Here is a 15,029-nt window from a genome sequence, read left to right as displayed (position 1 = left end):
CTTTTTGGTTTTTCCACACTTTGGTTTCAATGAAAAAAAAAAAACCCATTCGGCAAATCCAGCATGAATTTGTGAAACATTTCTGTGCCACCGAATCTGCATTTTTTTGCAGAAAAAAAGTTTTGGTTGAAAATCTTGCCCACTTCTACTTCAGAATTAACCCAGGATAGAATTATTAACTCCTAGACAGTGGAGACCCTCCAAAGTTGCTGTCAAAATAAAATAGTACATAGTGATTGCAACAGGCTGAGTACAGAGGAGCCCAAATCCCAAAATGGCAGATGATATTTTATGTAGGATTATAAAATCCAAAGTCTCTGAGCACATTCACATTGGATTATGTGAGACCCTTGTATATTTAAAAATCACCATCTGGCTTCTTCAAAATATATTCAATTAAGAATGGGGTAGAAATGGTCGTTTAAACCACAGTATGCAGCCGTTGAGTAATCACATGGCGTTTTCCTTACTTTATAATAAATCCATTGTTCATCCTAAATAAAAATTCCGCGAGAAAGCCCTGCTTTGACAAAGGGAATTTCACAGTGCAGTTATTTGGAAGCTAGTGAATATTGATATTAAACTCCTCCATGCCCCCTTCTATCTCTGGACTTGCTGGTGGCCAGAGTGTGGTGAATGCTGCCTTCTGTGACAGGATGTGCCAGCTAGGTTGAAATGGTTCCAATTCTGCTACCAGTTATATGGGTGTAAGTCCGTAGTACTTTTCCAATACTAATACAGTCCCAAAGCTTGCAGAAAGCAATGCCTGCCTCCAGCCTGCGGACTGCAACAAGGAGGAGACCTTCTTCCAAGCAGGCTGCGGATTCCAAGCTAATGGAGGCTGCAGCCGTGGAAAAGCAAACAGGAGCAGTATGATCAGCCGCTGATTTAGGGACTGTACTGAAGCCTCAGAAGGAGGGCTGGGGTGAGAGGAGCGGTGGGGGGAGGTCTGATACACCTGGCTTATTTTTTTGCCCAGTATAACAGCGCAGAGCCAGCAAACATTGTTTGATGTGACCCTGAGACACGAGGAACAAGGCTGTGCCGAATCAGCCTGCTAGTGCTTAAAAACGTTTGCCTCTCCCCAGGGATAAGCAGTAGGGGATTCTAGGGCAGAGAATCGAGATCGAGATCAGCCCTGCTTCTGGGAAAGAGCAGGGGCTGCTTTCATACCCAGGGAGGCTTTTGGTGAATGCCCCATCCAGAGGGGATGCCACCGGGAAGGTCCCAAAGCCCCCATCACTTGACTTGGCTTGGCTTGTGGGGCCCATGCGTGCATCACACTGTCTTTTCCTTCTCCTCTCCGCCCACTCCATTCTTGAGAGCAGCCTGGCACCGAAGCGTACAAGAACCCTCAGAAAGCGATCCCCTGCCCGGGGCACCCGTACCAGCACAGCAGATGGGCAGGGCGAAAGGACAGTGGGGCGCAGGCAGCCAGCCAATGCTGCTGGGTTGCCTGCAGGGAGCTGGACGGTTGGTCAGCTGTGAATTCCAGTGCTGGCAACAGGCGCTGGGTTGGGGAGCAGAGTCCTCTCCTGATCCACAGCAAGGGATGCTTTCCCCCCTGCCCTGACCCTCTGGGGAGAATGAGGGAGCGTCTCCATGACGCATTTGGTTCTTGGCCAGGCTGCTGAGTCTGCTGCTGCAATGGCGATCCCAGTATACACAGCCGTGCCCTTGGAGCTGGCCTTGGGTTCACGGCAGCCTGGGTCACATTCAAACCGCTGGCCTAGAGCTGAATGCCGTGGTGTTCGCTGCCCATCCACTCCGCCCCAGCTGCTTGGAGGAGCCCGGAGGTTTGTTCTTTCCCCCTGGGATCGCGGTGTGAATGTTTTCTGGGGCATTGGTGGGTTGTGTTCAGTTCTGTGGCCCAGCAAGGCCTCGCTGAGCAGTTGTGGGCATGGCAAGCTCTGGTTTGAATCGGACTTCCTCCTCAGACAGGCGATGGCTGGAAGCAAAGGGGGGAACCTTGTATCGTTCACCATGGAGCTGAGAGGGGAGCATTGATGGGATCCAAAGGGAGCCCTGCCCAGAGAAGGGCGTCCTCTCCTGTCCCCCTTGCTCAGCTGTGACAAGGAGCCCAAGGCTCCTTGGGGGGAGTTCCTAAGTGTTGGGGGGAAGAGTTCCTAAGTGATGGGGGCTTTGGGACCTTCCCGGTGGCATCCCCTCTGGATGGGGCATTCACCGAAGGCCTCCCTGGGTATGAAAGCAGCCCCTGCTCTTTCCCAGAAGCTGGCTGTGGCTGTGCAAAGGGAGGACTGGATGGGAGCAGAATGGATGTCACCTGATTGCAGGCTGGAGGCAAGCTGCTGCTGCAGGAAGGTCACCTTGGAAGCGCTGCAGAGGGGGGAGGGGAACGGCATGCAGGCTGGCCTGCCGGAGAGAGGGGGGATGGTAACCATCTTAACCAGCCCTGGTGAGCTGGGCATTCCCAGGTCAGGTAAGTGAGGCATACAACAGTTAGGGGATGAGAGTTTTGAAAGAGCCCAGGGGGATTAGGAGCACAAATGCAGCCCAATAGCATTTTGGTGGGGCATGTGTGCCTAAGTCACTTAGATGCTTTGGAAAATCCCACGCCACGGGCCCAGTTTCGAAATGTGCTTGCCTGTAGTTAGACACCCAAACGACTAGACAGACCCCACGAAGAGTGGTTTGATTCTCAGTGCCACGCAGCTCTGCAGATGCTCTGAAAATCAGGCCACTGCTGTGGGTGCCTCCGTATGGATGTAGGTGCCTGAAGATGTTGGCCTTTCTGACTTGCCCAAGTCCACACGAGAAGTCAGTGGCAGAGCCTTGAGTAGAAACCTGGAATTCTGACTCTCAGACCTGTGTGCTAACCACTAGACCACATTGTCTCCCCTAGCGATGGGTGAGTAAAGTGTAGCAGGGAAAGCCCATCAGAAAGGATTGGTGTTTGTGGCCAAGAAACACAAGATGTTGAGAAGAGGACAGGCCTGCTTCTGATCTCGTTCACCCCAGGGTGAATCAGGAGTAACGCTCTTGATGTCAGCAGCGTGAGTCAGGGGCAGGTGTGAAAGGCGAGTCAGGCCCATCCAGGAGTCAGATACCTGGGGTACCACATCTGCTCTGCACCCCAGAGCCAGGCTAGATATTGAGAGCAGCAGCTGATGGCCAGGATTTCTCTCTCAACGTTTGTCTCTCTATGCATTTGTTTTCTTTAGCCTTCATCTTGATTAAATGTCAGCTTGACAGAATTCCATTTGTATGTTTTTACCATTGCAATAGATCCTGTCGATGTTTATTCTTAACCATTTAAAAACATTTTTCATGATTTACATTGTCACAGTTGCAGGAAATTACGGAGGGATTGGACCATGGGGAGGGGAGGGGGGGTCAGACATAGGGTGACCAGATGTCCCAATTTTATAGGGACAGTCCCGATTTTTGGGTCTTTTCCTTATGTAGACTCCCACCCCCTGTCCCGATTTTTTCACGTTTGCAGTCTGGTCACCCTAGTCAGACAATTAATTACCGTAACACGTCAAAATATACCAAGTGTAAATATCCTGTTCTCAGGCAGCGTTCTTCTTACTTGGCCAGTCTGTAAATTTCTATCAGGATCGATGGAAATATTTTTATTGGTTTGTGTGTGTATGGTGAAATTGACGGTTTACCAGCATTTACTGCTAAAAATCTAATCATTCCATGCCTAATTAAATGGTTGCTGACCTTTTGCCTCTGGTCTTTTTTCCCCTTTGTCCTTTGTCCTCCTTCCTTCCCCCGACCTTGTACAGACAAGCTGTGCTTCAACACATTCTTCAACTTCGAGGACATGCAGGAGATCACCAAGCACTTTGTGGTGTGTCACGTGGATGCACCAGGGCAGCAGGCCGGAGCGTCGCAGTTCCCACAGGGGTAGGTGCCCAAGCCCTCCCAGCCTGTCTGGGATACTGTTCATGGAGGAGCCCAGCTCTTCATGTTCAGGGTCTCTGTCTGATTTCCTGGCTCCTTTCCCTGGTTCAGAAGGTGGGCTCTCCTGCCGGGAACGCCCGGCCTGTACCAGCTGCTAGGAGGCGCTGCAGAGCAACTTGGGACTTGGCCTCCCTCATCCTGGGCCCCGCAGAGCATCCCGTTTCTGAAGGGGAGTCAGGTTCCTCAACCCCTAGAAGGGTCAGGATCATGGGGACTTCCTCCTCCCGAGCACATCAGCACGGCTCCTAGCGTAGCAATAGGGAGGGCGGCTGGAAGGGGCACCAATGGGGTCCCTGGGCATGGCCCACACCCTGTGGGGGGAAATAGGAAGGGGATGGTTGTGTCTGTCCTAGAGGGGGGAAGGGAAGGGCTGTGCCCTGCTCTGGGAGGAGAGGCCAGGTAGTGGGGAGTGGGAGGGGAAGAGCTGTCTCTCCCTGGAGGTAATGCGTGTGCGTAGGTGCCCAGAGCCTCTCCCAGCCCTGGCCTGGGTTCTCCAGGCCCCAAGGCCTGGGCTCCCCCTGTATGAGCACTTTGGGGCCTTGCCCCAACACTCCTTTTCTCACTGTGTGTCCATCCTGCCCCCAGGTACCAGTTTCCATCCATGGACCAGTTGGCTGCCATGCTCCCTAGCGTGGTGCAGCATTTCGGGTAAGTGTTGGGGGCCTGTGACCTAGTGCCATGGGGCCAGCAGGGAGGGGTGGGATGTCAAGAAAAATGCCAAGGGCAGGCAGCGGGCGTAGGGAGGCAGAAACCATGATGTGGCGTTTGGGATGCACAAGCGATGCAGGGTTGGGCCTGGCTGAAAAACAGGGATCGAAGCACCCATGCCTGCAATGCACACTGTTAGTGCCGAGACTGACCTACGAACACCAGGTAACTCGGGGTTCCAGGCCTCACAGCTTGTTCCCTGCTCTCCTGCCTTGTCCACTTGGCTGGCGCTGGAAACAGTTAGCTCTTCGGCCATGGCTCGGTGACCCCCAGTGAGACAGGTCAATCCCCTCCACGCCGTGGGAGAGCCGCGTGGTGCGCAACAGACTCCGCTTGCCACAGAGTCACTGCTTAGACCAGGGTCACAAGAGACTCTCGCCCTTTGTCCCCTGCTCGTGGTTTGTGCCGTCACCTTCGCGGCACGGAATAAGGGAAGCTGCTTTCTCCGTTTCAGGAGCCTAGAAATGCACCCCAGGGCCTGTCCCGTCTGGCCCAGGGGTCTGAATCCAGCCCAAGTCAGTAGTAAGCAGCTGATCGATGCCCTGTGGTGAAAAAGTTGGGAGGTCTCCAGTCCTCACCAAAGCCACCCTGATGTCTGGCTCTAGCTGGCTTCCTTCAGGGCCCCACTCATCAGGGAATACGCCAAGGGACCTGAACTCCCGTCTCACCGGCAGGTCAGGGCCACGTGTGTGAGGGGGTTAGCATGGCAGTTGGCCAGGTTCCGTGGGTAGCAGTCTTCTAGCCCCGAGGCGCGGTGCCAGCCCCCAGGCTGGATTTCGTGGCTCAGGACGACAGTCTGGTGACAGCCACAGGATGCTCATATTCCCTACCACTCTGGCCTTGATTTATCAGATGCTGCCCCTAAAGTGAGAGAGGGAAGATGGGGGCAGGTTTACTCACAGAAGAGGAGGAATGTAGTGTACAGCTGTTTCTGGCGGCTTCTAAACCACAGAATATGGTGAGCACTCTTAGAGGGCTCCCGACCTATTTAAAGGGACACTACCCAATTCCTATAGGCTACAAGGAACTCTGTTTGACCAGGACTTGAGAGCCAGGAAAGGAGCCCAGGATGTCAGGGGAGGGAGAGCTCAGTGGTTTGAGCATTCGCCTGCTAAACCCAGGGTTGTGAGTTCAGTCCTTGAGGGGGCCATTTAGGGATCTAGAGCAAACAGTGGGGATTGGTCCTGCTTTGAGCAGTGGGTTGGACTAGATGACCTCCTGAGGTCCTTCCCAACCCTGAGATTCTATGATTTTATGTGGAGACCCAGCCAGGGCCCTGTGGGAAGATCTCCCAGGTACCGCCTCCTCTTGCCTTGGCCCCGTTTCCCTCTCTCTCTGCTGCTCCCTGTGCCCTGCCTAGAGGCTCCTTAAAAAGCCAGACTGGCCTAGCAAGGGCTATTGGGAGCTGCACAGGGACACTTCTGTCTCTGTTTCTCAGGTTCAAGTACGTGATCGGAATCGGCGTGGGAGCAGGAGCCTATGTCCTGGCCAAGTTTGCTGTAAGTGAGCCCTGGCTGGGAGCATTCTGCAGAGTAACCCAGGATCCCATAGAGCAGGGCAGGTGTGACCCACTTCCAAGAGAGGTCACGGGGCAGAGGGAGAGCTGATCTCTCAGGCAGCAAGTCAGGCTGCTCCGTTTGCACCAGCGGGAGCTTTCTCAGGGTGTGGGGCTCATTCCTGGATGGAAGGAGTTGCAGTAATCAAGCCTGAAAGGAGGTCATCAATGTGTGGATCACTGTGGCCATGGCTGTTTCTGATAGGCTGGAATACAACTTCCTGGCCAATCAAAGCAGGTGTATTTTGCCACTGTGGCTATTTGGGTATCCAATAGCATTGAGGAGCCCCCAACAATGTCAGCCCATAGCCTTGGGGTACCAGATTCTCTGAGAAGTCGGGGATCTGAGAGAGGAGACAAGTGCTTCAAAGTGCGTCCCGCATCTGACCAGCCAGAGCTTGGCTTTAGCCAGCTGTTCTTCATCTGGCTGGTGATTTTGGCTGAGCGTTGAGAGAGCTAGGAGATGGTGCTGTTCACGTTTGATGTTTGGGAGCCATAGTCCTGGGCGTATCCTGTAGGCTCTTATGAGTCACATGGACGAGAGGCTTGGACCATCTGGGGCTGCGTCCTGGAGCTGCCTGTGACAGCCCTCTGGGTTCAGGCCGACAGGAAGGGCCTCTGCCATTTCAGAGCAGTTCCTTCTATCCCTGCAGTTCCTTGGTGTAAAGAATGCAGGGAGGTGCACCAGGGTGAACGTGGATGCCCTTCCCTTGTCTGGCGGTAGGGGCAGTTATCCACCAGAGCCATCTCTGGACCATGCCCTGCTCCCAAGCCTGGCTGGGAGGGATCCTGGCAGCCTTGTTGTAGATTCTCCGTGGGCAGAGGTGCAGAGCAGTGGTGTGCAAAGCCTTTACCTCGTTGGCACTGGTTGGCCTGTTTCATGTCGGAAGGTGGTGGGAGGGTCCATCCGAGGACGTGGTCTCCTACCCATCCCTTGCCCCTGGAGAAGTGCGTCACTGTCAGTAAAGGATCTCCACCTATGGTGAATCCACACATCTGCTAACTGCCCCCCCAGCATAGGCCTCTCCTATCGCACCAGTGCCGTGAGCAATAGCCCTGTGTCTGCTTGCCTGCAGCTGATCTTCCCAGATCTGGTGGAAGGGCTCGTCCTGATGAACATCGACCCCAACGGCAAAGGCTGGATTGACTGGGCAGCCACCAAGGTGAGCAGCGTCCACCTCTCAGGCTCCAGCTGGGATGCACTGGGATGAAATCACTTGGAGCGGGCGTAGGCACTGGCAGGGTCTCCTGGGGCACAGGAGAGCCGGGGTTCGGCTGTAATGAATATAAAGGGAACTCGTTAATGAGGCCGCTGGACACAGACAGACCCTGTGGTTCTGTCTGGCTCCCCAGCTTGAAGGCTAACCACAGCCCATGTTGCCTGGTCTCACCACACCGTGTCTTCCTCAGGCATGGCCTTGACTGAGGCCTCTGTGCTTAGGAGAGGAGGGAGCAGGGAAGGAATAACGTGGATTGTTGAGTTTAAAATAGTCTCCTGTGGCCAAATCCTGCCTGAAAATCCACCCATGGAGCTGCCCCGGTAGTGTGCAGGGACTGTGCCTGCTTCCCCTAGGGCAGTGCCCCCCTGGGGGGAGTGTGCGGCAGAACCCAGCCGGCCCTGACTGGGGGCAGGGAGGGAGCGCCACCCAGTCCCGCTCTGGCCCCAGCTCCACTCCGGCCCTGCCCCCAGCCCCAGCTGCAGGTCCGGCCTTGGCCTCAGCCACCAGCTGGCCCAGGCCCACTCCCAGCCATAGCTCCCAGCCCTGCTTCTGGCTGCAGCCCCTGGCTCCCAGCCCCAATCGCAGGCCTGCTTCTGGATGCGGCCGCTGGCTCCCAGCCCTGACTGCGGCCCTGCTCCTGGCCAATGCCCCAGCTGCAGCACTGACCCCACTCCCAACCATAGCCCCTAGCCCTGCCTAGGGCCCCGCTTCTGGCTGTGGCCCCCGACCATGGCTCCTGGGAGGGCATGGACCAGGTAAGGGGGGGACATAGACCAAAAAGTTTGGGGACCACTGCCCTAGGGGTTAAAGAAGTCAGTATCCCCAAGAAGATCAGCCCTCGGGGTACATGGACCTGGGTAGTCCAGGGTGCAGAAGCTCCAGGCATGGGTGATCACCTCACAGCAGATACCATCATCGGGCTCTTCCCTGACCCAGCCCTGGTCTACAGCAGGCTCCCCAGAGACAGGGGATGGTCTCCGACTCCTCTTCTTTTCTTTCTGCTCCGATTGGTCCGAGCCAGAGCAGCTGTTGCTCTTCCCCGCTGGCTCAACAGGTTCTGGGCTCTGGCTCCAGTGACGCCTGCCTGTCTCCAGTTAACGTCGCGAGGAGGGATCCCCTGGCGAAGGTGCAGGGGTGGGAGTGCGTGGTGCCTGGCGCCAGTCAGCGTAACACTTCTAGCGTTCTCTGTCCGCAGCTCTCTGGCCTGACCAGCTCTTTGCCTGACACCGTGTTATCTCACCTGTTCAGCCAGGTAAGGGGGAGAGCACTGGACACGTTCACAGCTGCCCTGCTCAGATCAGACTCTGGTGGAGAAAGGGCCAGTGTACAATCCAGACAGAGGGTCAGCCAGCTACCGGCTGGACTGGATCAGTAACTGGGGCTGCTCTGCTGTCTCCTGGCCATGCTGCTGTATGGAGGAAGAACAGGCCAAGAGATGCCTCCCTCTCTGGTCCTGTCTGTAGCTGGGCTATGCCATGGGGAAGGAGAGCTGGCTTGAGATGCAGGCCCCCGAAGAGAGCGCAGTTGTGAGTGCTTTGCCCGCCTGTGCCCAGGATGTATAGGAGGGGCCCATCGACAACTGGATTTGTAGGGCACAACGTGGGGTGTCTCCCCCAGGATGCAGTGCTGGAGGGCCCCACAGCCCACAGTGATGCATGCTCTGCTCCTCTGGCCAGCACCCCTCTCCCAGACTGCAGCCTCTTCAGCACAAACTAGTTAGCGGGATGGGTCAGAACCAGTCCCTGGGAGCCAGCCCCAACTCTTGGAAAACTGAAGCCAGATCTGACTCCCAGTGTCTCAAGTGGCGTCACCTTTAGAGCAGGCTGAACCCCTGTCCTGGACCCAGGTACTGTGCGATGTTCAGACTCCAGATCCCAGGTCTGCAGCTTCAGTCCCTCTCCTGGTGGCAGCCAGAGGCCAATCTCGGGAGTTCGTTAGGAGCACTCCCCTCCCTCAAATACAGCCCTGCAGGGTGTGAATGCTCTGCGGGCTGAGTGGCTAAGACAGCCCCTGCAGGGTGATCCTGGGGGAAACTGGGTCTTTTTCCTCCGTTGCACTCAGATCAGTCCCCATGCCCCGCTAGCCTGTCCCTCCATAAAACACAAGCCGAGCCCTTCCTCCCTGCCACGGGCCAGCTGATCTCTCGTTTCTCTCGCCCCTGCTGCTCAGGAAGAGCTGGTGAGCAACACGGAGCTGGTGCAGAGCTATCGACAGCAGATCGGGAGTGTGGTGAACCAATACAACTTGCAGCTGTTCTGGAACATGTACAACAGGTAACTGCCCCCCTCACCTCTCCGCATGGCACACGTCTCCACCTGGGGCAGACTGTACCACCCGGGAGGGGTTATCTCTGGCGTCATGGGCTGAAGAGCACAAGGGAGCAGGCACCTTTGGCCAGATGCAGATCCTCTGTGGTGCGGTGGAATCTCTTCCAGCTGGCTGGGGGGTCTGTGCGGCCACCGTTGGCCTTTCACATGCAGACCCAGCAGAGGGTGGGTGCCTCACGGGGTGACCCTCTTGTGCCTCGTAGCTAATGGCCATTGTTAGCTGGGGCATGGGTGGGGCAGGGTGGCACGGCACCGGTGGGAATGGGAGGGAGATCTCTGCTCCATCTGCCCGGGTGGCAGCTTTTGGAGATGGCAAGCAGCGGAGCTGAGGATGCCCCTGGTGCCACCAAGAGCCCAAGACCATCGGATGCAGTTCATTGGTCGAGGAGCAGGAGACCCCATGCGGGTAGCCATAGAGCCCTGCTGCTTCCGGGCCCCCTGGGGACGAGGTGCAGGAGGCCACCCTCTGAGAGCTGGGGTGGTACGTGTCGTGTTGCCCCCCGTCAGGCTCCAGATCAGGATTCGCACCCAGCACCCTCACAGACACAGGCCTTTGGTGAACGGCAGCCAGAGGCATGGGAAATAGCCCGCAGCATGTCTGGCCTTTCTAGCTTGGCCACCACCCACGGGACCGTGGCTGGAGTGGGGCTCTTTGCCTGTGAGAGGCAGGTCCTGAGCTGGGCACCCCCGTTGCTTAGGGGCTGTTGGGGTGGGAATCAAATTACAGCTGGGTCAAGCACCACCGAAAATCCAGCTTTGACGGGAACAAATGGCGAACGTGGTGCCTGAGGTCCTGCGGGGAGGCTGTCACTGCACTCGTGTGCTTTGGGCAGTGGGGCACACAGATTGGCCGTGCTCCCAGCAGGGGAGTAGTGGGGCATGTGATCCAGCCCTGCTCTGGGCAGGTGGGGTGGCAGGGGTATGGGCTAGCCCCAGTCTGGGAAGGGGAGCAATGGGGCACATGGATAGGTCACACTCTGGCAGGGGACTGGTGAGGTGTGCTGGCTGGCCCCACTCTGGGCAGGGCGGGTAGTTGCGACACCCAGGTAAGCCATGCTCCAGGCAGGGGGTGGTGGGAGGCATGATGCGGACCAGGCCTGCTTCGGGCTAGGGAGTAGTGGGGGCATGTAGGCTGGCCCCTCTCTGGCCTGGGGCCAGTGGGGCACACGGGCCATGCTGCGAGCAGTGGGGCGGTGGGGGCATGTGGGCTGGCCCCTCTCTGGGCAGTGGGACATAGGGGTAGGGTGCAAACAAGAGTGATGGGTTATGGCTGGAATCTACGAGAGCCCATCTAACCAGGAAGAAGAGATGGGTGAGGCTTTTTTTAAACAACTAACAAAATCGTCCAAAGCCCAGAACTTGGTGGTGTTGGGGGACTTCAACTCCCGAGACATCTGTTGGGAAAATAACCCAGCAGGGCACAGATTATCCAACATGTTCTAGGAATGCACTGGAGACCATTTTTTATTTCAGAAGGTGGAGACAGCCACCGGGGGAGAGGCTAATCTAGATTTGATTTTGACAAGTAGGGAGGAACCAGTTAAGAATGGGAAAGTGGAAGGCAACTTGGGTGAAAATGATGGTGAAATGGTAGAGTGCATGATTCTAAGGAATGGTAGGAGGGAAAACAGCACAATAAAGACAATGGATTTCAAGAAGCGGACTTCAGCAAACTCAGGGAGTAAGATGGCAAGAGCCATGGGAAGCAAGTCGAAAGGGAAAATCAGTTATTGGCAGTTTTTTAAGGAGACATTATTAAGGGCACAAGAGGAAACTATCCCCCTGCATAGAAGAGACGGGAACTCTGGTCAGAAACCACTCTGGCCTAACCAGACCTTCAGTGAGCTGAAACTCAAAAAAGAGTCCTACAAAAAATGGAAACTATGTCAAATTATGAAGGATGAATACAAACAAACAACAACAAGCATGTAGAGACATAATTAGAAAGGTCAAGGCACAAAACAAGATTAAGCTAGGTGGAGACCTAAAAGGTAACAAGAAAACATTCTACAAATACGTTAGAAGCAAGAGGAAGACCAAGGACAGGGCAGGCCCATTACTCAATGAGGAGGGGAGAGGAACAATAACAGAAAATGTGGAAATAGTGAAAGTGCTAAATGCCTTTTTTGTTTGTTTTCACCAAAAAGGGTAGTAGCGATTGGACGTCTAACATAGTTAGTGCCAGTGAAAGTGAAGTAGAATCTGAGGCTAAAATAGGCAAAGAACAAGTTAAAAGTTACTTAGACAAGTTAGATGTCTTCAAGTCACCAGGGCCTGATGAAATGCATCCCAGAATACTCCAGAAGCTGACTGAGGCGATAACTGAGCCATCAGCGATTATCTCCAAAAACTCATGGAAGACGGGAGAGATTCCAGCAGACTGGAAAAGGGCAAATATAGTGCCCACCTATAAAAAGGGGGAATAAGGACAACCTGAGGAATTACAGACCAGTCAGCTTAACTTCTGTACCTGGAAAGATAATGGGACAAATAATCAAGCAATCAATCTGCAAACATCTAGAAGGTGATAAGTTACAGTCAGCATGGATTTCTCAAGAACAAATCATGTCAAACCAACATAAATGCTGTTTTGACAGGGTAACAAGCCTTGTGGATGTGGGGGGGGAAGCGGTAAATGTGGTATATCTTGACTTTAGTAAGGCGTTTGATACTGTCTTGCATGACCTTCTCATAAACAAACTAGGGAAATATAACCCAGATGCGCTACTATAAGGTGGATGCAGAACTGTTTGGAAAACCCTTCCCAGAGAGTAGTTATCAGTGGTTCACAGTCAAGTTGGAAGGGCATAACAAGTGGGGTCCCACAGGGATCAGTTCTGGTTCTGGTTCTGTTAATGATTTAGATAATGGCATTGAGAGAACACTTAAAAAGTTTGGGGCCGATACCAAGATGGGAGGTTGCAAGTGCTTTGGAGGATAGGATTAAAATTCAGAACGATCTGGAGAAGCTGGAGAAATGGTCTGAAGTAAACAGGATGAAATTCAATAAGGACAAGTGCAAAGTCCTCCACTTAGGAAGGAACAATTGGTTGCACACATTCAAAATGGGAGATGACTGCCTAGGAAGGAATATTGTGAAAAGGGATCTGGGGGTCATAGTGGATCACAAGCTAAATATGAGTCAACAGTGTAACACTGTTGCAAAAAAAGGGAACATCATTCTGGGATGTATTAGCAGGAGTGTTGTAAGCAAGACACGAGGAGTAATTCTTCCGCTCTACTCCGCTCTGATTAGGCCTCAACTAGAGTATTGTGTCCAGTTCTGGGCGCCACATTTCAGGAAGGATGTGGACAAATTGGAGAAAGTCCAGAGAAGAACAACAAAAATGATGAAAGGTCTAGAAAACATGACCTATGAGGGAAGGTTGAAAGAATTGGGTTTGTTTAGTCTGGAGAAGAGAAGACTGAGAGGGGACATAACAGTTTTCAAGTACATAAAAGGCTGTTACAAGGAGGAGGGAAAAAAAAATTCTTGTTAACCTCTGAGGATAGGACAGGAAGCAATGGGCTTAAATTGCAGCAAGGGAAGTTTAGGTTGGACATTAGGAAAAACTTCCTAACTGTCAGAGTGGTTAAGCACCGGAATAAATTGCCTAGGGAGGTTGTGGAATCTCCATCACTGGAGTTTTTAAGAACAGGTTAGACAAACACCTGTCAGGGATGGTCTAGTTATTATGTCGTCCTGCCTTGAGTGCAGGGGACTGGACTAGATGCCCTGCTGAGGTCCCTTCCAGGCCCACACTTCTGTGATTCTGTGCTCTGGGCTGAGGAATGGTGGGGTGTGCGATCCAGCCCTGCTTTGGGCAGGGGGGTGGGCCAAACCGGTCAGGCCCATTCTGGGTAGCGGGAGTCAGGCAAGTGGGTTGGCCCTCCTGCAGGCCTGGGGCCACGTGGGGTACGCATGGTTGCAAGGGTAAGAGGAAGACGGCCAAGTGTCTCATTAACCCCTCTGACACTGGGTTCGGGGAACTTAGTGCTCGTGCCAAGACTTTGCCGTTGTGATATGTGCTGGAGTTCGGAGACCATCACTCCACATTTCCATGGGTTGGGCTGGGTTCTGCTGCCCTCTTGCACCTCCATCCATGACTCTCCCCTGTCTGGATGAAGAGAAGCTTTCAGGCCGGAGAAGCTGCTGGCGTGCTTTGCCTATGGGTATTCTGGAAGGTCTGCCATTTTGCTCTGGGGCACTAACCTCTGGCCCCACTCTCTCCCCCTCAGCCGCAGAGACCTGGACATTAACCGGCCTGGGACTGTCCCCAATGCCAAAACACTTCGGTAAGTCACACACTGGTCCCAGTGGGGCTGAATTGCAACCGGGTGTTAAAGACCAAGCCCCTGACCACTCTCCTCCTCTTGGTGTTTCCAGCTGCCCAGTCATGCTGGTGGTGGGGGACAACGCTCCTGCTGAAGATGGGGTGGTGAGTAAAGGGTTAAACCCCATGCTGCCTACTTCTCCCCCTAGCAGGAGCAGGCATTCCTAGGGCACTGTCATGTCCTGCCCAGACCCTCGGCATCCTGTGCCACTTTCAGGCTGTTCCAATACACCAGCCTTCATGCTAGGGGGATTTAAACCGGCTCCCCAGAGTAAGGCAGGAATCCAGATTCTCTCTCGCTGCTGCACCCCCACTCTCTTTTCTCCATTGAGCGGTTTCTCCTGTCCTCACTCCCTGAGAGTCGGTTTCTTCTCGAGCGGGTTGAAAAACAAAATTTGTTGACATTTTGATTTTCTTTTTCCTTTGCTGTATGTCCCTTTCTTCTCCCTCTCTCTCAGCATGTCTCTCTTTCTCTTCTCCCTGCTCTCCCGGGTTTTTGCAGAACAAATTCCCGTTTTCCACCGGGTTTCTCCCCCAGCACCTCTGCATGCCCCCATCCCTGCCACTTTCCCTTCTCTACCCCCTGCTCTCTCCCCATTCCGGGCAGACACAGTAAGTCAATCCTTCCCTACGGACACTGGGAGGCCACTGCCCCACCCTGCAGGGCACTTTTTCTCTCCAAGTTCCAGCCTCTGCCTGCATCCCAGATTCACCCCGAGCTGAGCCCCACCTGGCATGGAGCGGATAGTGCATGCTGCAACCACGGGGCCAAATGAGGAATCCCTCAGCTACTTTCTGGTTCTCTGTGTCTTGCTTTCTTGACCCATAAAGGAGAATTAGCTCTGGGCACATGGAGAGGGAGGCCTGTCTGGGACAGAGTCAGAGGGTGGGGCACCCTTCAATTCATAGATCCCAAGGCCAGAGACCTTCCCCAACGTAATTCCCAGAGCAG

General features: G+C 54.3%; 1 protein-coding gene across 8 annotated transcripts in view; it reads left to right on the top strand.

Annotated features, from left to right (window-relative positions):
* NDRG4 (NDRG family member 4) overlaps window positions 1–15,029 on the top strand; it is a 90,868-nt gene that overhangs the window by 65,102 nt on the left and 10,737 nt on the right. For all 8 annotated transcript variants that reach the window (XM_073307342.2, XM_073307347.2, XM_073307339.2 and 5 more), the window contains 8 exons: window positions 3,756–3,876; window positions 4,519–4,581; window positions 6,080–6,140; window positions 7,273–7,359; window positions 8,612–8,668; window positions 9,586–9,689; window positions 13,983–14,039; window positions 14,131–14,182. In XM_073307342.2, coding sequence (XP_073163443.1) covers window positions 3,756–3,876; window positions 4,519–4,581; window positions 6,080–6,140; window positions 7,273–7,359; window positions 8,612–8,668; window positions 9,586–9,689; window positions 13,983–14,039; window positions 14,131–14,182 — 602 coding nt within the window. The remainder of the gene's footprint in view (window positions 1–3,755; window positions 3,877–4,518; window positions 4,582–6,079; window positions 6,141–7,272; window positions 7,360–8,611; window positions 8,669–9,585; window positions 9,690–13,982; window positions 14,040–14,130; window positions 14,183–15,029) is intronic.

This window comes from Lepidochelys kempii, chromosome 12, assembly GCF_965140285.1.
Source record: "Lepidochelys kempii isolate rLepKem1 chromosome 12, rLepKem1.hap1, whole genome shotgun sequence".
In the NCBI taxonomy this organism is placed as follows: domain Eukaryota; kingdom Metazoa; phylum Chordata; order Testudines; family Cheloniidae; genus Lepidochelys; species Lepidochelys kempii.
The sequence above is the reverse complement of the archived record's forward strand: the minus strand, read 5'-3'. Positions and strand labels throughout refer to the sequence as shown.